We start from the raw sequence: 26,032 nt of genomic DNA on the forward strand, positions 1-26,032 counted from the left end.
CAGTCCACTGCTTCCGCAGGTCCCCCAAGGTCTGGAATCGGCCCTTCTCCACAATCTTCCTCAGGGTCCGGTCACCTCTTCTCGTTGTGCAGCGTTTTCTGCCACACTTTTTCCTTCCCACAGACTTCCCACTGAGGTGCCTTGATACAGCACTCTGGGAACAGCCTATTCGTTCAGAAATTTCTTTCTGTGTCTTACCCTCTTGCTTGAGGGTGTCAATAGTGGCCTTCTGGACAGCAGTCAGGTCGGCAGTCTTACCCATGATTGGGGTTTTGAGTGATGAACCAGGCTGGGAGTTTTAAAGGTCTCAGGAATCTTTTGCAGGTGTTTAGAGTTATTTTTGAGAAGGACCTGTATATACTTACCTTACCTTACAAGAAGGGACAGAGCAGACTGTACTTCTTGATGAAGCTTAGGTTCTTCGATGTTTCAGATGCTGCATATCTTCTATAAGTCTGTTGTGGAAAGTGTGATCTCTTCTACCATCATCTGCTGGGGAAGCAGCATCAGAACCAGGGACTTAAAAAAGCTCAACAAGCTAATAAAGAAGGCTGGCTCTGTTCTGGGGACTCCTCTGGAACCTCTGGAGATCATTGTGCAAAGAAGGATTCTTCATAAAATGAAGAACATTATGGAGAACTGTGAGCATCCTCTTCATGAGACTGTCCTACAACAGTGTCTTCAGTCAGAGGCTTCTTCAGATCTGCTGTAAGACTGAGCGCTACAGGAAATCCTTCCTGCCCACAGCCATCAGCATCTACAACGACTCTTTGAGGAAACCTTCATAATATGAGCCACAACAACATTTAATTTCCCCTTGGGATTAATAAAGCATTTTTGAACTGAATTGAATTTGAATGAGTGTTCAGCTGAGAATCAAAGGGGCAGCATATTTAAGTATTTGTAAACTTTAAAAGTTAATTTTAATCAAAGATTTGTTTTTATTTAATTTACATTCATTTAAAGCTCAAATTCTGATCAGTGGCGTTTATAGCTTTGTCAGTTTCTAAGTTCATACATTTTTGTGAAAGTACCATGAGTAGTAGTAGTTATGTTTTTGACATAACCCTAAATGTACAATAACTTTTACTATATTATTTTTAGGTATTAACACCCCTTAAACTGTTCCACATTTTTGTCACTTTATAACCACAATTTTTATGTCACATATAAACACAAAGTAGTGTCTAATTTGTGAAGTAGATGGTAAATTAATGGTATACAATTTTTCTTTTATAAATAAAATTGTTAAAAGTTTGGCTTTACATTGGTATTCAGTCCATTTTAAGCCAAACAAGGAGAGCATTACTTAGAGAAGCAGCCAAGAGGTGCACTTTAACTCAGCTCAGGTAGGAGAATCTGTAGTCGGAAAAACTGAGCTGTGTACTCCCCAAATCTGACCTTTATGGAGTTGTGACTAGAAGAGAACCATAAGAAGTTATTTGTGCAAAGCGGTAGTTTAAACTGTTTTACAGTTTATGTTCAAAGCATGTGTGTGTTAGAATGGCCCAGTCAAAGTCCAGACCTAAATACAATAAAAAATATGTGGTAAGACTTCATCTATTGATGCTAATAGATGGTCTATATTCAAACTGATTAGGCTTAAACAAGTTAGGAAAGAAGAACATACACAGATTTCAGTCTGTAGATGATTGAACTGGTAGACGTACCCCAAAGGACTTGCAGCTGTAGCTACAGCAAAAGCATTGACTCAGGGTAGCTGTATACAAATATTAGCCAGACTTCTTTGTAAATAATTTTGAAAACAATGTTTTTCTTCCACTTCATATTTATGCATTACTTTGTCTTGTACTATCACATAAGGTTCCATTAAAATAGATTTGTGATTGTGATGTGACGAAGTGTAAAAATGTTCAGGGTGTATTTCTGCAAGGCAAAAATTAATACAACCTCAGAACACTAATCTGGACCTCTTTTATTATACTGCATCTTTTTATAAACCAAATATGCAGCACTAAAACTAGATATTTACATACTGTGTAACAAGACAACCACAACTGTATGACAATTGTAATTTGAGTTAATGGAAGTCAGCACTGTAGCTGTATTTTAAGCAACACCTCAAACACAGCTTTTGTGAGAAACGTGCAAAGATACTGAAAATATTTGATCCAAGTCATACAAGTTTAAAAGGTAATTCTATGAAATATCAAGAAAACTACATTGAATTTAAAGAAAGTTTAAAAGAATCTTCTCATTCTGGCATTCAGTAAATGACAAAACCTGAAAAGTTTAGTCGTATTTCATGTCAGTGAGAAAAACTATCTTTTTATACAGCGTAAATACCTCGTTTCAACTGTTTATTCTGCACACTCAGTTGGTCTATCACATGCCATCCCAATAAACCAGATAAGTCTGTTTATAAAATAAAAAAATGTGAAACGTTGAGCTAGCATAAATATTCTAGCAAGGCACTGCACTGTATGGTGAGGATGGATCACAATCACGCCAGCAGATATTCCTTCAGTCTTTGTTTTCATGATGGTGGTCTACACTGTAGAGCACCATTTCATAAAACCATTACATTTGAGCTTTCCTGGGAAATCTGCAAATGAAATATCACTCCATCAATTTTCTACACCCACTTACACAAATCACACGTCCACTGCAGGGCAACAAAGAGACACATAATAAATGCACACATTCCTTATGGCAATTTATAGAGAGCATTTAACAAAATATGCAAATTTTTTGACTGTGAGAGGAAGCCACACATGCAAACTGCATGCAGAAGGGCCCTGGCAGGGATTCAAACCACATTTCTTCGAAGTATCAGCTGAGCTTATACTGTAGTTTGGTCAGGACATTTGTTCTGGAGGACAACCCACACCAGGACTGAAAAGTTTCTGCTTCACTTTCCTTTCCAGTGTTTTCCTCCAAGTGTAAAACTGGGTCCTAAACCTTTTCAACAGTACCCCATATAAAAAGGTAGAGCCCATGGACCCCCTATAGCTGAAGCCAAATATTTTATGTTAATTTGTCACCTGCAAATCCATTCACTCATTGAAAAAGTTAGCATAGCTTGTCTTTGGTCTAGTAAGAAAGAAACTTGACAAACAGAACAAAACAAAATAATAAGTATAAAAAAAGAATTTTATTTAGAAGCTGGAATTTACTGAACTTAAAATCAAATACACCTGATATCTGGAAGTTCATTTTGGAAAGCAAGGAAATCAAGATGATTTTTGTGATTGTCAGAGCCATCCCGGCTGGCGCAACAGTGGGTCAATCAGTCCTGCTGAGTGATCATCTTCAGCATTTGCAAGGCCATGGGTCCCTGGTCTGAGGGAATCTAAGAGATATAACAGGAGATTACAGCTTAAAGCTGAATTTCTACTATTTTTCTATCAAATAGTATGCACTGTTTCAGTGCTTCATAAGTCAACACCAAGCACAGAAGCCAATGAAACATGCAAAATCTGTGTACTTCTCAAGCAAACACGTTCTACCATCTACAATTTCATGCAGATCTACTCTGTACCCTTAAATGTTTGCCGGCTTAACAGATTGTTTTATGAAATTCAGTATTTAAAAACTCAAGAAGTTCGAACCAGTTGAAATTTTACCATGTGTCCAGCTTTAAGGATCCAATAGAATCCAAAGTTCTTGTAAGTCTTGTAGAAGGCTCCAGTGACTCCTGGGGCGGCTGGGTCATCAAGGGGGGTCCACCTCTGCTGGGTGAAACTATGAAGTCCCTCCCACGTCAGCTGCTTCACCCAAAGCTCCTGACCTGGAAGAGAAACAAAGCTTTTTATTCACAGAACTAAAGCTAGGTGGCTGCAATGTAACTTAGAGTTGGCTAAATGTGTTTACTAGAGATGTACCAATGAAAACCTTGTTTTAGGTTTTTGTAAAGCCAATTCAACTTTCTCTTTAAGAACTCAAAAAATATTTGAAAGAAAAAAAACTGAAAATATTTTTGTAGCCTCTGGGTTATTAAATTAGAAGTGGAGGTGTTGTTACAGTGCATTATTAGGGCAGTCAATGTAAAACAGGATTTTACTAACAACACTGTTGCTTTTAAAGTTGAAATAGTTTGGTATACAGACATATTCCTCTTAACTGTGGTTTAATTTTTTTATGTGATATAATCAAGACTGATCAGTAAAATTTGGGTCAGATATACACTCTGAGAAGAAAAAAAATCACATTTTCACAATCATTTCACAAAAAGAGACAAAAGAAATTCTTCAACTTGCAACATAAAAAAATTGATGGAGTTAACTTGACTAACAGTAATCTCAGTGTTTAATCCTTTGAGCAAGCAGAACCTCAGAAGATTTCCCAAAGGCTGCCAACATATCCAAACCCAGCACGTTCCAAGATAGACCGGCTGAAAGCTCAAAAACATAAAAAGATAACTATGCATTCTGCCTTCTTGTTATCTGCTGAACATCTTGCTCTCTCGTCTCTTGCAACCTGACTAACCGCAGGCATGTCTCTACACCTCGTCAAACATAGTTTTCTTTAAAATAGATTCTTACGTACAGTACCTGTGTGTTCTCTGACTTCAGTTTAAAACAAATTACTAATACTGAAAATGGTAAACATTGAATGTTCTACAAACAGGAACAGCACCCCCTCCAAATTTGGTTGTAAGTGTAAACTAGTTGCATTTAGGTCCAGCATGCCCAGAAAAAAGATTGTACTTTTGAGTTTCATACAGGCTGTCCACCAGCCTCTGCCTCGGTGCATCTCTAGTGTTCACATATCATTGATTTAGAAGCTCATTTACCCATGGTGTCCACTATAAGATCCAGCTGGCCATTATAAACTGTGACATTGACTCCAGCCATTAACAACTGGTCCACTATGTCCACCACTGGCCTCATAAAATCACCAGCCATTTGGCTGAACACTTTCTCTGCTTGACCTGAAAACCAGTTGAGACAAGGACAAAGGTCGGGAAGGCACAAAACATAATACATTAATAATGACAAGTTCATTAGGCAGTATGAAATAAGGAGACTCAATCCAACTCTATGGTACCTCCCCAAGTGACATTCTGAGGGATGATAGCCAGTTTCTTTCTTACTGGCCCGTTCATCAGCTCACTCAGTGATTGCTTGTGCAGAGGGTGAATGTGGCGGCGAGCTTGCAGAGCTAATGCAAAGAAGAAAAGCACATCAGTTAACGACAGGAATAAATTAGGCCCACTCTTTATAATTTAATTTATTAATTGGAGTCTGGATTTAGACACAGTGACATACAGATGAAGTTTTCTCCTGCAGAAGAAGCAAGTTTATCATCTGGTTCCTGGGTTAGAATGTTGTAGAAGTTCACCCCATTGGTGTTCTGGTAAGAAAACAGTTTTAGTGATTTAGACAATAAATATTTTACTTTTATTATTCAGGCCTAGTATTATAACCACTCACCTAATTGTGAGCATGTCTTTACTAGTTACTAGTTTAGTGATGGTCAGTGTTAACGGACTCAGGTTTTTTAACTGTAAAGTTGGATTGTTATGCTAATACAGGTCCTTCTCAAAATATTAGCATATTGTGATAAAGTTCATTATTTTCCATAATGTAATGATGGAAATTTAACATTCATATATTTTAGATTCATTGCACACTAACTGAAATATTTCAGGTCTTTTATTGTCTTAATACGGATGATTTTGGCATACAGCTCATGAAAACCCAAAATTCCTATCTCACAAAATTAGCATATCATTAAAAGGGTCTCTAAACGAGCTATGAACCTAATCATCTGAATCAACGAGTTAACTCTAAACACCTGCAAAAGATTCCTGAGGCCTTTAAAACTCCCAGCCTGGTTCATCACTCAAAACCCCAATCATGGGTAAGACTGCCGACCTGACTGCTGTCCAGAAGGCCACTATTGACACCCTCAAGCAAGAGGGTAAGACACAGAAAGAAATTTCTGAACGAATAGGCTGTTCCCAGAGTGCTGTATCAAGGTACCTCAGTGGGAAGTCTGTGGGAAGGAAAAAGTGTGGCAGAAAACGCTGCACAACGAGAAGAGGTGACCGGACCCTGAGGAAGATTGTGGAGAAGGGCCGATTCCAGACCTTGGGGGACCTGTGGAAGCAGTGGACTGAGTCTGGAGTAGAAACATCCAGAGCCACCGTGCACAGGCGTGTGCAGGAAATGGGCTACAGGTGCCGCATTCCCCAGGTCAAGCCACTTTTGAACCAGAAACAGCAGCAGAAGCGCCTGACCTGGGCTACAGAGAAGCAGCACTGGACTGTTGCTCAGTGGTCCAAAGTACTTTTTTCGGATGAAAGCAAATTCTGCATGTCATTCGGAAATCAAGGTGCCAGAGTCTGGAGGAAGACTGGGGAGAAGGAAATGCCAAAATGCCAGAAGTCCAGTGTCAAGTACCCACAGTCAGTGATGGTCTGGGGTGCCGTGTCAGCTGGTGGTGTTGGTCCACTGTGTTTTATCAAGGGCAGGGTCAATGCAGCTAGCTATCAGGAGATTTTGGAGCACTTCATGCTTCCATCTGCTGAAAAGCTTTATGGAGATGAAGATTTCATTTTTCAGCACGACCTGGCACCTGCTCACAGTGCCAAAACCACTGGTAAATGGTTTACTGACCATGGTATCACTGTGCTCAATTGGCCTGCCAACTCTCCTGACCTGAACCCCATAGAGAATCTGTGGGATATTGTGAAGAGAACGTTGAGAGACTCAAGACCCAACACTCTGGATGAGCTAAAGGCCGCTATCGAAGCATCCTGGGCCTCCATAAGACCTCAGCAGTGCCACAGGCTGATTGCCTCCATGCCACGCCGCATTGAAGCAGTCATTTTTGCAAAAGGATTCCCGACCAAGTATTGAGTGCATAACTGTACATGATTATTTGAAGGTTTATGTTTTTTGTATTAAAAACACTTTTCTTTTATTGGTCGGATGAAATATGCTAATTTTGTGAGATAGGAATTTTGGGTTTTCATGAGCTGTATGCCAAAATCATCCGTATTAAGACAATAAAAGACCTGAAATATTTCAGTTAGTGTGCAATGAATCTAAAATATATGAATGTTAAATTTTCATCATGACATTATGGAAAATAATGAACTTTATCACAATATGCTAATATTTTGAGAAGGACCTGTAAATTCTGGTGTGACTAAAAGAGCAGTTGTTTGTGTTTATTCTGTATAAGTGTGCTATGCTTCCTGGTTGAGAATGCCAGAGTTCAGGTTCACTCCTTCATTCATTGCTCTATAAAACCACACATCATCCAGGCTGGAACAGTAATCTATGTGGACTGAAAATGTTTGGCTTTTGATTCCTGGTCATCAGGTCTGAATGCTTCAGGTCATTGTCCTGTTGGAAGGTGAACCTCCATCCCAGTCTTATATCACAGGCAGACTGACAGGTTTTGCTCCAGAATATTCCTGGATTTAGCACCATCCATCTTTCTCTCGCCTCGGACCGGTTTCCCAGACCCTGCTGCTGAAAAACATCCCCACAGCATGATGCTGCCACCCCCATGAGTTTTCCTTGGCCGAAAAGTTAAATTTTAGTGTAATCTGAACAAAGCGCCTTCCTCCATACATATGGAGAGTCACTCATAAGCCTTTTGGCAACCTCAAAAGATGCCTTTTTTTTTAATACTAAGTAATGGTTTACTTGTAAGTGTATGGCTTATTATCGGTTGCACCAGAACGTTTTCGGGGCTTCATAGCAAAAGGGATGGAAACATATGCACGTTCCAATTTTCATTTTTGTAATTTTTCTTTAAATTATTTTTAATATATATCTTTTTCTCATTTCACTTCACCAAGTTAGTCAATTTTGTGTAGATCCATCACATAAATAAGATTAAAAAGCACTTAAATTTCAGGCTGAAATATAACAAAATAGGCAAAAAAGCAAAGGGGGGGTAAATACTATTGCAAGGCACTGATTATCAATGAGCAAATCCCACTGGTTCTGGAACTTGGAAGTGGAAAACAGTTAGTATTTGTTGTCATACTCAGATCCAAATTAAGAGGTAGCTGGAACACGGAGTAGCCACCACCACTTGTTCTTGGCTCACTGCTGTCTCCTCCAGGTCTTACTGTACTGTGAATTCCAGATTTTTTCCAATGCCCTTCTTTTTTGGGAAGTTTCTGATTAGGTAAATAATATTGTGTTGGAGCAACTCGTCTGTTTGGCCGTTGGCAGGTTTTTGTTGTATAGCAAAGTTAATATGTTATAAATTTGCTTTGAAAATAATTTATGCCAAAATTACCCCTGATAAAAGCCCGTATACTTCCAGATGTACTTTAATTATAGTGTGAAAACCATTGTGCTCGACAACTGTGTTAATTAATGTTTATCACTTGAGTGGTCATAATTTTATGGCTTATAGGTTTATATAAACTTTCAGCTTTAAAGGCTCCAGTGTGGTACCAACCTGCTCCATTACTGTCTCGGTGATGGACCACAGCTCAGTCGCTTTAAGAAACTGCTGCTGCTCCACAGCTTGCTTCACCTTCTCCACTGCATTACTGACATCAGCCAGGCCATAGTCGTCCAGTAGGGACTGCACACAGCAAGTCAGATGAAAATGAAACACCACAACTTAGAGCCACCGTCATTAATGACAAGCATGTTGTGTGTTACTCACAGTAGTATAAAGGTATGGACCCCATGTCATCACAGAATCTGGTAATAAAACAAGTGCTGCTCAGTTACCAAACCAAGTTGGAAGCTATTGGTTAACAGCTAAATAAAACCAATAATTAAATTCTGCAAAACACAAGTGATTCAACTGCAAAAGCATAAAGCCATTTACATTTAAAAACAAATAAAAAAATAGTGGAGTTTACTGGTCTTTACTAATTTGTTTCCTGTTTTCTTCAATGTCTAAACTATGGACCCTGGCAAGTGTCCGGGGCTAAAAAAACAAAAAAACAAAGCCGGTGGAAATCCGTGCTCACTCTGTTAAACTGTGCGTTCAGTTTTGCAATCCGTGTAGTCAGTTTACTCAGTGACATCTGTCAAGAGTTTGGACGTGTTTGGAACCTTAGTGTAACAAAAATAAAGTCATAATACAAGCTAGTGTGCTGATTAAAACCTGGCAGTGCTTTAAGTTGATACGACAACAGATCCACTGAACTTACTTCGCAGGTGTGGGCCATGCGTCCAAACTCTCGACAGATGTCACTGAGTAATCTGCGTGCAGGAACGCAAAACCGAGAGCATAGCTTAGTAAAGCGGGAGCACGGATATCCTGTACTAAACTGTTGAGTCAAATTTTGACAAAAATTTTTTTTCCCTTGAAGACAATAAATCAAGAAAAAAAATGTACTGCTTGTTGTTTGACAGAGGTAATATGTCTTACTCTAACAGGAAAAAAGGGAATTACAAAATGATCTTTATTTAGATCTCTAATCAGTGGCCAATCAAATGAAACTTGGACAATTCCAATCTCTGGCAGACTGGTGATAATTTTTTCATCCATACAAATGTGGATCCAAAATTAAGACATGGTTTTCTTTTTTTAAGCGGAAAAAAGAAAACATGTTTTGATTACAGCACCACCTATTTGTATGGCGTGAAAGTGTAGACTCACTAGGAATCTTCGTTGCAAAGGTTTTTAAGACCCAAAATCTGACTGTGCAGCATTCTCTGCTCTGTTTTTTGATTAGAATTTGGAACAAAGGTTAAACTGCCGGGTCAAAGACTGACTGATACTGACCCAATGGGGAAATCCACGAGTCTCCAAGCGCCACACCTGCAAATTTGCATTTCACTGAGCCTTGGGCTATAGCCTGTAAACAGACAAGTGGCACAGATAAAACATCATGCCTCGTTGTCAGGAGAAGCTAAAGTACCCTTATGAATTAATATAATAAGTCCAAGTCATATTATTAAAAATAACTTCCCTTAATGATAAAGAATAGGACTCCTAAGCATTCTGGAAAAAAACTAAGACTACCTGCTATTATTATTGGCATGTGTGGCCAGTCACATCACAGGTGCTTTACACAGACTTTCCACCATCAACACAGTTATCTGCTATGTTACTAAAGCACTGAGCCTGCTACTAGACTCAAAGAGTGGTATGCTTACCTGGCTGAGTTCCAGTGAGATGGCAGCTGCCATCTTTCCACCATATGACTCAGAGAAGATGTAGAAAGGGATGCTCTGCAAAGTTCAGACAATAGTTTAGAGCACACCTGGCACTGCAAGTCAACTATACTAGTTGGAATCATTTCAGGACATTTGATATTTAATTAGTCAAAGGGACAATGTGACGCCAGTGTCTGAGATTTTTAAATATTCAAACTGTCCAGAATCTGTTTTAGCAAAACAATAACGAAAAATCTTTCTCTGATTTTCTTTCGGGGAGAATAAGGGAAGAACTTTGACAACCTGACAGGTGCTGAAACTGGGGTGACCAGATCAGCTCTTTTTTTTCTCACTCAGAAACACCACATTTACTCCACTTTGTTTCTTGTGTCTAAGTGAGGTCTGAATAGTCTCAGTAACCATGTCCATCCTGTGCTATAATATGTTAAGAGCTGCACACATGTTGTCCTTGTAGTTGTCTTACTTGAATTATTTTAAATAGCAAAAAAACCCTCTTTAAACTAAGATCCCGCTGCCTGTCAAGTAAGATGAGAAGATGATGGAAATTTTTCACACAATCCCACTTAACAGCATAATCAATTTAATAACTTAACTCCTTTAAGAATCAGTCTAGGTACCAGTAAATCGTTTCCTAAAAGATAGCCAAACTATTTAGGCAATATTGAAGTCAGCTAACCTGGAACTCTGGCAACTGTGTGAAGAAGTGTTTGAGCAGCACCAGCATGTCTGAGGCCACTGTGGAAACGTTGGTAGCAAAGCGATCAGGCTGTTCAGTGTAGCTAAAGCCAGTGCCCACAGGGTTGTCCACAAATAACACGCTGGCTGCCTGCACCTACAGGACACATCGCACACACACACACATGAGAAGCAATTAGAAGCATTTAATTTTTTTGTTTTGTAAATAAACAAATCTGCACTAGTATGGAATAAAGAAAAGAAACAACCTATTACAAGCTGAATTATATTTTTGAACATCCTCTATGAAATTTCCTACATTTATAAGAAATGCAACTAAATTTTTATCTAAGACCCTACCAAACACTTCTCCCAATAAAATCTGTATATTAGTTTGTAGTTGTCTCATGACAAAATATGAAAAAAATCAAGAGGTGAGAATAATTTTGCAAGGCACGGGTTTTTTAAAACACTCAATAATAATATAATAATAATAATAATTAGTATTATTATTATTTAGACTTTATTAATCTCACAATGGAGAAATTATCCTTTGCATTTAACCCATCCCTTAGGGAGCAGTGGGCTGCCATTGTGCGGCACCTGAGAGCATTCTGGGGCTAAGGGTCTTGCTCAAGGGTCCAGAGTGGCAGGCTGTAGCATTCGAACCTCGGTACTTGTGGCCTCTCCAGGATGCAAATATCCTGCTCTCCAACCACTAGGCCATCACTCCTCAAACTGATTACAATAACAATATCTATGATCATTCAAATCTTGAACCACCATCTTACCCAGCTTGTCTTCCTGGGCTCTAGATCCCTGTTCAGTGGTCCTATCTCTTCAAAGTTGCCAAAGCCACTTCCTGATCCTCCTGGTCCACCCTTCAAACACAAAGCAGAAACATGTTTTTTTTGGAACAGCTTCATTTTTTTTTATTTTAATTTTTTCCATTTCCGAACTTGTATGCATTGTCTATAGAGTATGTGTTATAAGCCTTGCTAATTTCTAGGTTAATGTTTGTGCTGGATATGGAATATATATGTATCTATAAAAGAGAAGCAAAGTGAAGAAGCAGACCTGTCAAATCAGACACTGAATGTCTGCAAACACAGAGTGCCTCTACGGAACAATACACAACATCACCAGCAGCTGCTGAAGTTCGATAGGGTTCGCTTTGTGGGTTTGCATGAATCCAGGTGGTTGGTTCTTGGAAATGCCAGGAATATGGGTCACACAGATGTTACAGAGGCCTAAAGCTGGAGCCAGTGGTTGAATTAAAGCACTCACACAGAACATGCTGGTTCCCAAGACAGACCAATCAAGGCACGGTCATTGTGTAGTCCATCAAGCATCACAGAACTATTGAAATGATGGCCTGCCATTGGAACGCAGGTATTGGACTCTTTTCAGAGATGACACAAAGTGGGTGGGGGCCGTCATATCTCCACTGGTTTCAAAGCCAGCCACTGTTACAAATGAACTCAAACCCACAGTGGGACCTGTTTTTAAACTTACCTGACTGTTGGTAATGCTGCCTAATGCATTTAATAAGGCATCCTTCTTGGTGGTGACCATTACTCACTGGTTTAACTTGTCATCAGAAGCTCCAGCAATGTTCCCTTCACTTGTGGTGCCTAGTTTAGATCCTGACAGGTCCTTGCACACCGAATCATTTTTATAGCTGGATGATCTACATGTGGACCAAATTTCATCCAGGCAATTCCCTCTGGGTGCTTATTTAATTCAAGTCACTAGCATAATTTCTCAAAAAAAATCCCTGAGATTACGGTAAATGTTTTTTCTCAATCTGTGGAATGGTTGTACAACTATGCCCACTTACTGCAGTGTCTTTTTGAGCAACTTCCATAATATGAAGTTGGTCTTTTTTAATGTTTAATTTTCCAGCTGTTGATAACTTAACTGCTCAGGGAATAATATTTATTTAGAAAAACAAATGTGAGCAGAAAGGCTGTTTATTGATGGGAATTTCATAATCAGGCAAGTGAACCTGGTCAGTCGGAGGACGTTTTTACACAGAATAAAGTTTCATAACAGACACTGTTGGATGGTTAGTTCCTCCTCTAAAGTTACTAATAGAAGCACCATTGGTCTTACTCATCAGGTCACACCATGTTTTCTTCTATCAACAAACATTTAAAAAGTGGTTGTCCTTTCACAGTCCATATATCGCTTTAAAAAACAAGCATTTTAATAAAATGTTACTGATGGACGTGTCACTATTTCTTTCACAGTCATATTTGATTATAGAAAAGTTCATTTATTTCAGTAACTTAGCTCACTAAGTGAAGCACATAATATAGTTTAATTCCACACAGACTGATGGTTTCAAGCCTTTATTTCTGTTTATTATGATGATTTTCTGTTAACAACTAACAGAAACATGACATTTAAGACAGACAGACAGACAGACAGACAGACAGACAGACAGACAGACAGACAGACAGACAGACAGACAGACAGACAGACAGACAGACAGACAGACAGACAGACAGACAGACAGACAGACAGACAGACAGACAGACAGACAGACAGACAGACAGACAGACAGACAGACAGACAGACAGACAGACAGACAGACAGACAGACAGACAGACAGACAGACAGACAGACAGACAGACAGACAGACAGACAGACAGACAGACAGACAGACAGACAGACAGACAGACAGACAGACAGACAGACAGACAGACAGACAGACAGACAGACAGACAGACAGACAGACAGACAGACAGACAGACAGACAGACAGATAGATAGATAGATAGATAGATCACATTAGACCAATAAAGAACATCTTTAATCCAGAAATCTGGGCTTAATGAAAAGTACAGGGGTTGGACAATGAAAGTGAAACACCTGGTTTTAGACCACAATAATTTATTAGTATGGTGTAGGGCCTCCTTTTGCAGCCAATACAGCATCAATTCATCTTGGGAATGACATATATAAGTCCTGCACAGTGGTCAGAGGGATTTTAAGCCATTCTTCTTGCAGGATAGTGGCCAGGTCACTACGTGATACTGGTGGAGGAAAACGTTTCCTGACTCGCTCCTCCAAAACACCCCAAAGTGGCTCAATAATATTTAGATCTGGTGACTGTGCAGGCCATGGGAGATGTTCAACTTCACTTTCATGTTCATCAAACCAATCTTTCACCAGTCTTGCTGTGTGTATTGGTGCATTGTCATCCTGATACACGGCACCACCTTCAGGATACAATGTTTGAACCATTGGATGCACATGGTCCTCAAGAATGGTTCGGTAGTCCTTGGCAGTGACGCGCCCATCTAGCACAAGTATTGGGCCAAGGCAATGCCATGATATGGCAGCCCAAACCATCACTGATCCACCCCTATGCTTCACTCTGGGCATGCAACAGTCTGGGTGGTACGCTTCTTTGGGGCTTCTCCACACCGTAACTCTCCCGGATGTGGGGAAAACAGTAAAGGTGGACTCATCAGAGAACAATACATGTTTCACATTGTCCACAGCCCAAGATTTGCGCTCCTTGCACCATTGAAACCGACGTTTGGCATTGGCATGAGTGACCAAACGTTTGGCTATAGCAGCCCGGCCGTGTATATTGACCCTGTGGAGCTCCCGACGGACAGTTCTGGTGGAAACAGGAGAGTTGAGGTGCACATTTAATTCTGCCGTGATTTGGGCAGCCGTGGTTTTATGTTTTTTGGATACAATCCGGGTTAGCACCCGAACATCCCTTTCAGACAGCTTCCTCTTGCTTCCACAGTTAATCCTGTTGGATGTGGTTCGTCCTTCTTGGTGGTATGCTGACATTATCCTGGATACCGTGGCTCTTGATACATCACAAAGACTTGCTGTCTTGGTCACAGATGCGCCAGCAAGACGTGCACCAACAATTTGTCCTCTTTTTAACTCTGGTATGTCACCCATAATGTTGTGTGCATTTCAATATTTTGAGCAAAACTGCTCTTACCCTGCTAATTGAACCTTCACACTATGCTCTTACTGGTGCAATGTGCAATCAATGAAGACTGGCTACCAGGCTGGTCCAATTTAGCCATGAAACCTCCCACACTAAAACGACTGGTGTTTCAGTTTCATTGTCCAACCCCTGTATGTGTAATATCTGCTTAAAAGTTGGTATTTTCAAAACATACAGTATCTCACAAAGTGAGTACACCCCTCACATTTTTACATCTTTTCATGGGACAACACTGAACATATGACACTTTGATACAATATAAAGTAGTCAGTGTACTTGTTAAACAGTGTAAATTTGCTGTCCTCTCAATATAACTAAACACACAGCCATGTATTACCAGCTGGCAGCAAAAGTGAGTACACCCCTAAGCAAAAATGTTCAAATTGTGCCCAAAGTGCCAATAATTTGTGTGGCCACCATTATTTTCAGCACTTAAGCACATCTTAAGAAGAGGCTTCCTTCTGGGACGACAGCCCTGCAGAGCAATTTGATGCATGTAGTCTGAGAACTAACAGGCTGACCCCCCACCTCTACTTCTCCTGGCATCATTCGTACATCTATTTTCAAAAGACAACGTCTAGATATGACGCTGAACATGTGGATTCAACTTCTTTGGTTGACCATGCGAGGCTGGTTCTAAGTGGAACCTGTCCTGTTTAAACCACTGTATGGTCCCAGCTCAGTTTCAGGGTGCTGGCAGTCTTCTTCTAGGCCAGGGTGTCAAAGTGGAGTCTTTGAGGGCCGATGTCCTGCAACTTTTACATGTGTCCCTGGTTCAACACACCTGAATCAAATGGTTGATTTACTCCTCAATATGACTTCATTTTCTGATTCAGATGCGTTGATGCAGAGAAACATCTAAAATATATAATAAATTATTTACTCACCTTTGTGAGATACTGTAGGCCTACTTTTAATCTCAAACGTGCTTGATCTGAACGCATATTTCAAATTTAACATGACTATATATGAACGAAAAGCTGTAACTCAGATCAACACACGCTGAGAAACACAGATGAGGACAAGCTGATGTGAAACTACAGCTGGTTAAAGTGCAATAAACCATCTAAATGTTCTGTTTGATGGGATTTTTTTTTTTACCTGCAGCCACATGACCAGCGGCAGATCCTGATGCTGAGCAGACGGACTGTCAGAATAATAAAGCCACCAGAACATGTGGGCCCCGGGTCTCACTTCCACATAGTCCCACACTTCTTTACCCGAAGGCGGAGAGGAAAACCCTGCAAACAATTCAGATACGTTGTTACGTTTCTACATGGACTCTTCAATCAACTTTGAAGATCAACTATATGTTTATCACGTTATTGACAAAGCTTTACTTTCGGTTTGCAGTCAGCGGAGCTTTCAGGGGATGACCAGACAACAATGAAACGGTAGGGTCTAGTAAGTCAGGGAAAAATTCAGGAAGCATACCTTTGAAGACGAGAACAGATAGAAGATAGAAGACACCGAAGAGTGCAGTAGACTGAGCCATTGTTTCAGCCAGCCGCTCTGCTCTGATTCAGGCACAAATATCACATGACAGCAACCCAAGTCAGCTGACACACACACAGGCGTCAGCTGAGGGAGGGTCTTCTGCTTGTAGTGACACACCTACACATCATCACATCTATAGTGCACTAGTTCCAGTCAAATACTAGTCACCGTTAACCGGCTGCATGGAGCAAAAACATTTACAGCAAAGGTGCCAACTCCTGGTCTAGAGAGCTGCTATCCTACAGCTTTCAGATACCTCTGCTCCTACACCCTTAAATCAAATGACTAAATTCCCTCATCAGTATTCAGTCATTCAGCTCTGCAGAGGCCTGGTAACGACACAATTATTTGATTCCGGTGTTTTGGAGCAGGGATGCATCTAAAAACAAAGCTGCAGGATAGTAGCTCTCTAAACAGGGACGAGGTCTAAATATGGTTTAGTATTTTAAATAATAGGACGATACACACCTTAGAAACACAAAACGAGCATTAAAATAAGAAAACTATCAAGGGAATGAACGTAAAGATGTAAACTTAATAAAGAAATCCGTAAAGCATTTGAATTATATAACTGAACCATTGATTGTGTTAATTAATAATATATTCAGTGAAAAAAATAACAGCGTTTGAGCCTTTTGGGTGCTGAACATTATTCCATCAATGTTCTATGATTTTGACTATAAAGCTGCATGAAAAGCACCCAGAAATGTAAATATATTTTCAGTCCACATACAGTATGTTCATACAGAGTATAACATGTTTGACCTCACTTTAGTGCTAACCTTTCTGTTCTGATAACTGCACACTATAGTAATAATAATAATAATAGTTTGTTGGTGCAATCAGTATTTTTGTTTATAACAAAATCTACAAAAAACCAATGGTAAGAATAAAAATAAAATTTAAAAATTAAATGTAATCCAAAGGAAAGAAGAAAACATGATTTTCACCATTAAGTCATGAACATTAAATGTACACTGAAATTCAAACACTTAGATTGTAAAATAAACACTTAGATTAGTTTGTAAAGTATAATTTAGATACAGTATATTACAAACATGCATTCTCAAAAGAGAGGGCATGGATGCTGATTTCAAAGTGCCATCATCAGTCACCTCCTCTACATTGATTACATGAAAATGTATTGCAAGAATGAGCGAGACATCGACTCACTGATCCACCTAACCAGGATATACAGCAAGGACATTAGACTGTCCTCTGAGTGGTTAGAGTGAGCTGAACTGAACACAGAGGCACCAATCAGTGCAGCACTGGAACATGCACAAGAGGTCTACCAACTAGACAGAACCAAAGATGCCCCCTGAAACAGTGGAGTGTATAACAGCGGGTGCTAGATGCTGGCAGGTAAAGCATACATTGAATGCCACAATTAAGTGACGGAAACAGTGCACAGGAGCATCTGTGCCTAGTATGGATGAGAGGTCCCCCAGTTAAAGTGGGAGACAGGTATGCAGTGGTGGACAAATCAGTAAAGAGTGCAGTAAGGATAGATATAGCAATCCCAGGTGACAGAAGGTTGTACAGAAATGAAAGTATCCAGTGGTAGTGGACAATAGAAGAAACACGTTTGTTTTTTTCCTGAATTACAAAAATCTATTTTTTTTTTTTTACTTTATAGACAGAATCAACTGTTAATGGAACTTTTTTAATTTATTATTAGTGCAGCATTAGTTTAAAGTTGCAAACGCCTTTTTTATTTTACACCACTTAATTCTAACATCTGTGCAAACAATTAGAGAGGCTTATTGACAGTGTTGGTAGGATAACTATGACACTCTAATTATCCTGAAGTTGAACTTCTCAATTCTGCAAAAGGTTAGTTGAGTAATCTCTGAACGGTAGAAAGCATGATACAGTGGTAGACAGTGGGTTGAAGTACCATATCCAGGCCTCTAGGGGGCAGTATTGCAAGAGCTGCAGTCTTTTGAAAGATCCTAGCGGAAGTTCTTGTTGAGGAGTTTGCCTGGGAGAGCATGAACTGTGTCGCCTCATGGCTGCTCACAGCAACACGTTTATTCGCCTCCGCTTGTTCTTTGACTACCCGCCGCCGGCCGCCGTGGGGTGCCGCATGTGTTGGCTGCTCGTGGACCTGAACACGTGCCGGGTGGTGGCGGACCTGGAGAGCATCATCAGGGAGAGGTTCGAGTTCAGCCGCAGCAGCATCCTGAGCCTGTTCATAGAGGACTGCTACCTGCCGCACACGGAGAGCATCTACGTGGTGCGGGACAACGACAACATCAGGTGCGGGTTCAGTTACCACTGGCCGGAACAGGTCTGCATATGGTCGGCACTGTGTTGGTGCTATTTTACAATTACATCTTATTCCTCTCATCTGTAATTTGGATCCACCTTTAAAGCTCAGACTTGTTCCAGTTTATGTGCTGAAATGACTCTTAATTTTCTAAACAATTTCACAGAGAAGGGTTGTTACAGAGCTTTGAAAAATGATTCATTCTTGAGCTGTCTTGGTAGGTCTGGTTGTTCCATCCTATCTCCCTGTTTAGATGATGGATTGAACAGAGCTTGGGATATTGTTGTAGAATCTAACCCTGCTTTAAACCTCTCCACAACTTTCTCCCTGACCTGTCCATGCTGACTAGTCTTCATGATGCTGTTTGTTCTCTAACAAACCTGAGGCCAGACTCGGATTACATTACACAGTTAACTTATTTCCTAACTAGATGACTTCTGATTGTAATGGGTTGCACAAAGTTTTCTTCTAGGCATTAAAGAGGCTGAAACGAATTTTATGCCACATTTCCCAGATTTATTTGTTTAAAAAAAGACGTGCAATTAGTTTCCTTCCACTTCACAATTATGCTCTAAGGTTTCTTAGCTTTTCACATAAAATCCAACTAACTCACACTAGTGCTTGTGGCTGTAACATGACGAAACGGGAAAAAGTTTAACAGGTGTGAATACTCTAGAAGACACTATATGTGGGAACCTATGCAAATAGTAGAGGCCAGGGATAAGACTATTTATAACATAGCTGTGTTTCTGTGACCAGGGTGCAGGTGGGATGTCTGGCTCAGGTGAATGGACACAGCAGCTGTTCAGAGTCGGCGAAGATAAACTGCAAAAAGAGGCAAAGAGACACAAGAGAGGTTGGAGCAGGAGATGGACCAAGTGTAGAGCACAAGAAAAAGAAGAAGAAGAAAAAGAAGTTGGAGGATGGCACGGCAGATCAGACTAACTTGGCTAAAGTTGAAAACAGGAATAAGATGTCACAGACAAAGAAGGCCACTAAAAAGAAGAAAAAGACAATGGAGTCTGTGGATAATAGCCATGCTGCTGTCCCTAAAGCAGCTGCTGCCCCACACAAACCCTCAGGCCCAAAAAAGACCCCAGCGGAGAAAATCAAAAAACTGAAAGCTCCTTCATCAGATTCCAGCAGTAGCAGCAGTGACGAAGATAAAACTTCTCATCAAAAATTAGCCAAGAAACCCCACACCACCGCTGCTGCCTCAAAAGGACCTCCAAACCCCAAACCCACCCCCAAAAAATCTCAACCTCCATCATCATCTTCCTCCTCAGACACGGACTCCTCCTCGGATGAGGAAGAAAGTTTAAAAGTCCCCCCCAAAACCCAAGCTTTATCACCCAAAACCAGCAACTCCAAAACTCCTCAGGCTGCTCCAGCCAAACAGTCTGAACACTGTGCTCAGAAACAGGCTTCCAGCATAGAGGAGCCTCCTCACAACAAAGTGATGGAGCCCCACATCCAAAACAGTGAAGAGGAGATCCAGCTGGTTATCCGGCGGCCGCAACAGCCTACCCTGAACATACCCGGCCAGGTTCTCTGGAGAGGCCTCGGCAGGGGCGAAGACAGGAGGTGGGCTGGAGGTGATCCTGGAGGGCGCACCAGGGGAGGAGGTCAAAGCAATGTACAGTGCTTCAGTAATGGCACAAAGGATCCTTCTTACCAGACTGATTCTCTGATCAACAAGTCTGTGGTTTTGCAGGTGTGTCTGCAAATGTTTGCTCTATTTCTGTGTATTAGGACAGCTACACACAGAGGGTTACTGTAAATAGGATTTAAAATTTTATCAAAGTAAAGGCTTTGTAAATCTGAGCATGTTGAAGTTTTACAGCTACTAACTTTAGTTTTTTAGGATTTTATATGATAGACCAACACAAAGCAATTTGAAGTGGTGCAAAAGGATTTATGGTTTCCAAAGTTCTTTATAAATAAAAATCAGGAATGGTTGGTGTGCATTTGGATTTTATATCACTGTCAGAATAAAAAGGGCTCAATCCAAATGCATGCCACACTTTTCAGATCTGAAAAAAACTGTAGAATTTCCTTCTGCTTCATATTTATGTGCTTCTTTGTTTTGGTCACATAAATCCCAGTAAATGTCCTTTCTTTTGCTGCTGTAAAGAGGCATAAATAATTTTTCATCGAACCTTATCGCCCCTGTGTGTCAGTGATTGTGCTGTTTAGAAAGGGCTGACCTGCAGGCTTTGCAAAATTGAAGTAAAGGTGTAAGGCCAACATGTTTAAGGCAAGATGTCGGCAATATTTTCATTTAAACAAAAGTGAAGAAAAATGAAATGGTGTCCAGCTTGTTCTCACCTGTGGAGCACCACTCAGTCACTTTGTTTCCATATCTATTTAGACCAAAATAATATTGAGGAAAAACTCTTGAGTTCAAAAAGATGAAACGTGATAAATAACCAAGGCTGCATGCAGTCTTATTAGCCTTCAAAGCTGTATTTGGTCAGTTACACTATATCAGCTTTATATCCTAGCAGTTTGGACACAGATCCATGTATGTATATAGCCATTATATCATCTTGTTAAAATTGTTGTATGGACAGATAGTAACTTATTGACTCTGCATATTTCCCTCTGTGTAGAATGAAGAGAAACCAGTTCCTAAGAAGGACTACAGCTCCATGCCCCTGTTAGCTGGACCTCCTCAGGTGGGCCAGAACATTGTTTTTAAGGTAAGTTTGGATGAGGGCTGTTAACTACCTTTAAAATAAATGTTCTTTGATTTGCCAAAAACGTGAAAATGACTTAAGTATTTGACTAGTTTGGAATGTTAGTTTTAACTCTTTCCTTATTTTAAATTCAAGACTTAATTTGTAAAACCTGTTCAGGTGTTTTTACTGTTTACACATCAACCATCAGGAAAATAATTCAAGATTTTCAGATGTTTTAATGCATTCTAGTTTGTTTCTGCTCTGCTCCAATCTTCTGTTTTATCTGCTTAACCACAGCAGTTTATGTTTATCAATTAAAGAAACAGTTCACCCAAAATAAGAATGTGTTCATGTTCTGTCCCACAAGAACTAGTTTACACTCATCAAAAACATGAATGTCATTCATTTTGAGTTTATCATGGATTTTAACCCCACATATCCAAGCTTTGGCATATTTCTCGGTGCCTGTTTGACTCCTCCTCTTCAGTCTATGAATCTCATTAAGATTAAATCCCACCACTGACTCTGCTTTTAATCTCATTAAAGTATGAGCGTATCATGCTGTGGAACTGTTAGACTGCCAGTGGTACTGGTGGGTAGAATAGTGGAGGACTACCATGACATTCTACAACTTCTAGACCGTAGTAAGTTGAATAAAATGTGTACTATGCTGAAAGGCGTTGTCAGTGACAGCAAGCCAACCAGTTTAAGCGAACATTACTGCCAAGGTAAAAAGTGAGTCACAAGTATGCCAGAAGGTTGCCAATGGCTGCAAAATGTGTTCTGACCGTGCAACCAGAGATCCATATGAAAGAAGTTGTTTGTATTGTCATTCCACCCTGAAAAAAGATAGATAAAAATAAAAAAATTAAAAACTGATTGACATTCAAGCCCTTTCAGGCTGTAAGTAAACTTCTGACTGGACTCTACCTGTTGTATGTACCACAGCCTCCCTGACATACTATTAAATTCCCAGGTCACACGTACAAGGATCAGGTGAGAAGTGCCACTGGAACATTAGTTTGAGTGGAGTTCCAGACAGTTCATTCATATTGTTACAGTTCTAGACCAAATAATTCATTGGCTAAATAGGCAACAATCTACAGACTAAAATAAAACTGCCCCCGCCATTAAAACCTAACATTGGTAGGAGAGTGGATGTGTTGCGGATCTCTGGTCAGTGGGTATATGAGCAGCAGTTGGTGACAACATGAAGGAGTCAGATCACCTTATAAACCAACTATCACATAAAATCCACTGAGGAGACAGATGTGACCATGATTTGCTGAGCAGAAGTGTTGACTTGAGCTTTATGATGTAAATGCTGTAAAACTCTTTTTCCCAAACATGCCGTTCAGGAAACGTCTTTGAACACTCTTACCTTGACAGGAGAAAGGAGCTATGTGTAGTTTTGGTAATTTCTCTTCATCTTCTCCAACCTTTCATTTATTCACAGTTGCTGGAGCTAACAGAAAACTACACACCAGAAGTATCTGAATATAAGGTGAGTCAAATCATCTTTGAAGTCTTTTGCTATAGTGCTGCATAAAACTTCAAAGTTTGTTCTAGTTAATCCATATGTCCTTCAAACACTCATACATGTTTTTATACATCAGGAGGGAAAGATTGTGAACTTTGACCCGATGACCAAGCAGATAGAGCTTGAACTTCTTAATACCTCACAAGGTAGGAACCATTTTTGCATGGGTGTACGAAACTTTCAAACACTTTGTACAGAACAATAATAATCTGGAGTAGGACGTGTACTGGCTAGGAACATGGAAGTAGATAACTGAATCACCCCAGATTGTGTGTTAATCCTTCCTCATTACTTGACGAGGTTTCTTTCTCATGCTGCATATCAGCTTCTAGAATGAAGTCTTGATTGATGGTGACCCATTCTTGTTCACTGGTGCCTGGAGTTCATCAGTTTCTTGGCTTCTGTGTATTCCTCTGCTGTGGGAAAGTTTACCACCTGTTCTCTTAGAGGTTTCCTGACTACATATCTATAAATTGTAATGTTTTGAACTGCGAACCTCTGTATCACCTTTGTCTTGTGACCCGGTGCACCATCATTTCTGTTCCTGGATTTTTGGGGGAAGTTGCTGTTGGAGGAGAGTTGCCAATGCTGAGCTCTGTCATTAGATGAAGCACGTTTTGGTAGCGCCCTTCTCAGGAAGAGTTGGCCTAGCTTTTGCCAGACCCCTTTGGTGGTTCAGGAGATTTCTTCACTGCGACCGAACATTTCACACTGTTAGGTCAAGATTTCTAGCACATCTGGCCAGTTTTATAGAAGTAAATCTGACTGTTTAAGAAGTTAAGAGATGGTTTTCAGCTAGACTCTTTTGCAGCTTCATCTCCCGCTTTGCAAATGTGAGTTTAATTATTATTCCCACACAGTACTGTGTTTAACACATGGCCATATTTTAATAGTCTCTCTCTGCAGAATATTTCTTATCCAAACATTATCTCATGGCCACAAAATAAATTGCTTCCTTCCTTAAACTAAATGGGCTTCATGATCCTAAATAAAGAGCTGCATTAATGGAACATGGTGCATCATTATCAGAACACTAGATGTCATCAGTGTTGTATGTTTCATTTACTCAGTTCTATAACACACATCTGTGATTATATTTCCCCACCAGCTCCTGCCGAACCAGGCAAGTTTGACCTTGTCTATCAGAATCCAGATGGCTCGGAACAAGTGGAATACGCTGTACAGAGAGGATCTTGGGTAAGTTGCAGCACCTTCCAAAGATGTGTCGATGGAAGCTGTGAAGCCTCTTAGATTGTTGTGATTAAAATTGAATTAATAATAGAATCTCTCAATTTGCAGACAGACATTTAAGTATTTGTTTACTAGTTGTTAAATCAATCCTTATTCTTATTCATCTGCCTTCACTGTTTCTTCTACAGGTGATGGAACGATGGGAGTCTCTGCTGGAGCCACGACTGATCATTTAAATATGGAAAAACGTCACTTTGTTTATTAAATGAAATAAATTTGCTTTGATGAAAGTTTATTTATTTTGGAACCTATTTTCTGGAGCTGGGATTTTATTCTTTGTATATTGATGTGACTATGTTTGGTTTTCTATTAAAATATTGCTAATAAAATCTTGCATTCTCTGCACTAAGTATACTGTATACTGTAGGGATGCATGATATAAGGAAATTAGACATACTTGCTTTTATGTACTATGTATATGTTGCATTTGCCAAATTTCACCAACAGAATGAAAGTTGTCAAAAAAAGTTCTTTGACCTGAATGCTCAGCATTTATAAAGTTGAATGGGCAACCAGAGCAAGTCAACATGGTTGAGGTACTGTACCTACACGAAGCGGACCAGTATACAAGGAATACAATCTTGTTTATACCATAGAAAACAGGCAATCATTAGAAAAAAATGGAGAAATGTACTTAGAAAGTAATTATGTAGACAGGTGTGTGTACAAATTCAAGACCCAGGGACGAGTACCAATAGGATTAAAAATAGTCCACAATGTTTAGAAAAAAGGAGCTTATGAATGGAAGCAGGACTTCCTCAAAACTTGGTTTGATGTAAACAAACTAATTCAAAAACCTAAATTTATGTTTTGGAAATCCAATCAAAAGATCATTTTAACTTAGATTTTTCATTATACACTGCTCAAAAAAAATAAAGGGAACAATCAAATAACACATCCTACATCTGCATGAATGAAATATTCTCATTGAATACTTTGTTCTGTACAAAGTTGAATGTGCTGAAAACAAAATCACACTAAAATCATCAATGGAAATCAAATTTATTAACCAATGGAGGCCTGGATTTGGAGTCACACACAAAATTAAAGTGGAAAAACACACTAGAGGCTGATCCAACATTGATGTAATGTCCTTAATACAAGTCAAAATGAGGCTCAGTTATTGTGTGTGGCCTCCACGTGCCTGTATGACCTCCCTACAACACCTGGACATGCTCCTGATGAGACGGTGGATGGTCTCCTGAGGGATCTCCTCCCAGACCTGGACTAAAGCATCCGCCAACTCCTGGACAGTCTGTGGTGCAACATAAAGTTGGTGGATGGAGCGAGACATGATGTCCCAGATGTGCTCAATCGGATTCAGGTCTGGGGAACGGGCGGGCCAGTCCATAGCTTCAATGTCTTCATCTTGCAGGAACTGCTGACACACTCCAGCCACATGAGGTCTAGCATTGTCCTGCATTAGGAGGAACCCAGGACCAACCGCAGCAGCATATGGTCTCACAAGGAGTCTGAGGATCTCATCTTGGTACCTAATGGCAGTCAGGCTACCTCTGGCGAGCACATGGAGGGCCATGTGACCCTCCAAAGAAATGCCAAACCGGTCATGCTGAAGGATGTTGCAGGCAGCAGATCGCTCTCCACCGTGTCTCCAGACTGTGTCACGTCTGTCACATGTGCTCAGTGTGAACCTGCTTTCATCTGTGAAGACCACAGGGCGCCAGTGGCGAATTTGCCAATCCTGGTGTTTTCTGGTAAATGCCAAGCGTCCTGCACGGTGTTGGGCTGTGAGCAAAACCCCCATTTGTGGACGTCAGTCCCTCAAACCATCCTCATGGAGTCGGTTTCTATCCGTTTGAGCAGACACATGCACATTTGTGGCCTGCTGGAGGTCATTTTGCAGGGCTCTGGCAGTGCTCCTCCTTGCACAAAGGCGGAGGTAGCGGTCCTGCTGCTGGGTTGTTGCCCTCCTACGGCCTCCTCCACGTCTCCTGGTGTACTGGCCTGTCTCCTGGTAGCGCCTTCAGGCTCTGGACACTACGCTGACAGACACAGCAAACCTTCTTGCCACAGCTCGCATTGATGTGCCATCCTG

At 40.4% G+C, this 26,032-nt stretch overlaps 2 protein-coding genes across 2 annotated transcripts; one reads left to right on the forward strand and one right to left on the reverse strand.

The window, feature by feature from the left end:
• Positions 1 to 3,096: 3,096 nt before the first annotated feature.
• On the reverse strand, positions 3,097 to 16,256 carry LOC124863965 (retinoid-inducible serine carboxypeptidase-like). Its single transcript, XM_047358554.1, has 13 exons — positions 16,170 to 16,256; positions 15,837 to 15,976; positions 11,543 to 11,632; positions 10,753 to 10,908; positions 10,056 to 10,130; positions 9,682 to 9,754; positions 8,608 to 8,645; positions 8,395 to 8,523; positions 5,232 to 5,316; positions 5,011 to 5,124; positions 4,757 to 4,894; positions 3,588 to 3,751; positions 3,097 to 3,313 (listed from the first exon to the last, which is right to left on the reverse strand). Exons 1-13 carry the CDS (start codon positions 16,228 to 16,230, stop codon positions 3,251 to 3,253), a joined length of 1,326 nt encoding a protein of 441 aa, XP_047214510.1. The 5' UTR covers positions 16,231 to 16,256; the 3' UTR covers positions 3,097 to 3,250.
• Positions 16,257 to 18,127: 1,871 nt separating this feature from the next.
• Positions 18,128 to 24,302, forward strand: LOC124864061 (coilin-like). Its single transcript, XM_047358674.1, has 8 exons — positions 18,128 to 18,494; positions 19,264 to 20,218; positions 21,117 to 21,206; positions 22,642 to 22,689; positions 22,802 to 22,871; positions 23,834 to 23,922; positions 24,105 to 24,187; positions 24,226 to 24,302. Exons 1-7 carry the CDS (start codon positions 18,244 to 18,246, stop codon positions 24,150 to 24,152), a joined length of 1,551 nt encoding a protein of 516 aa, XP_047214630.1. The 5' UTR covers positions 18,128 to 18,243; the 3' UTR covers positions 24,153 to 24,187; positions 24,226 to 24,302.
• The last annotated feature ends 1,730 nt before the right edge of the window (positions 24,303 to 26,032 follow it).

The sequence above is a fragment of the Girardinichthys multiradiatus genome, chromosome Y, assembly GCF_021462225.1.
Source record: "Girardinichthys multiradiatus isolate DD_20200921_A chromosome Y, DD_fGirMul_XY1, whole genome shotgun sequence".
In the NCBI taxonomy this organism is placed as follows: domain Eukaryota; kingdom Metazoa; phylum Chordata; class Actinopteri; order Cyprinodontiformes; family Goodeidae; genus Girardinichthys; species Girardinichthys multiradiatus.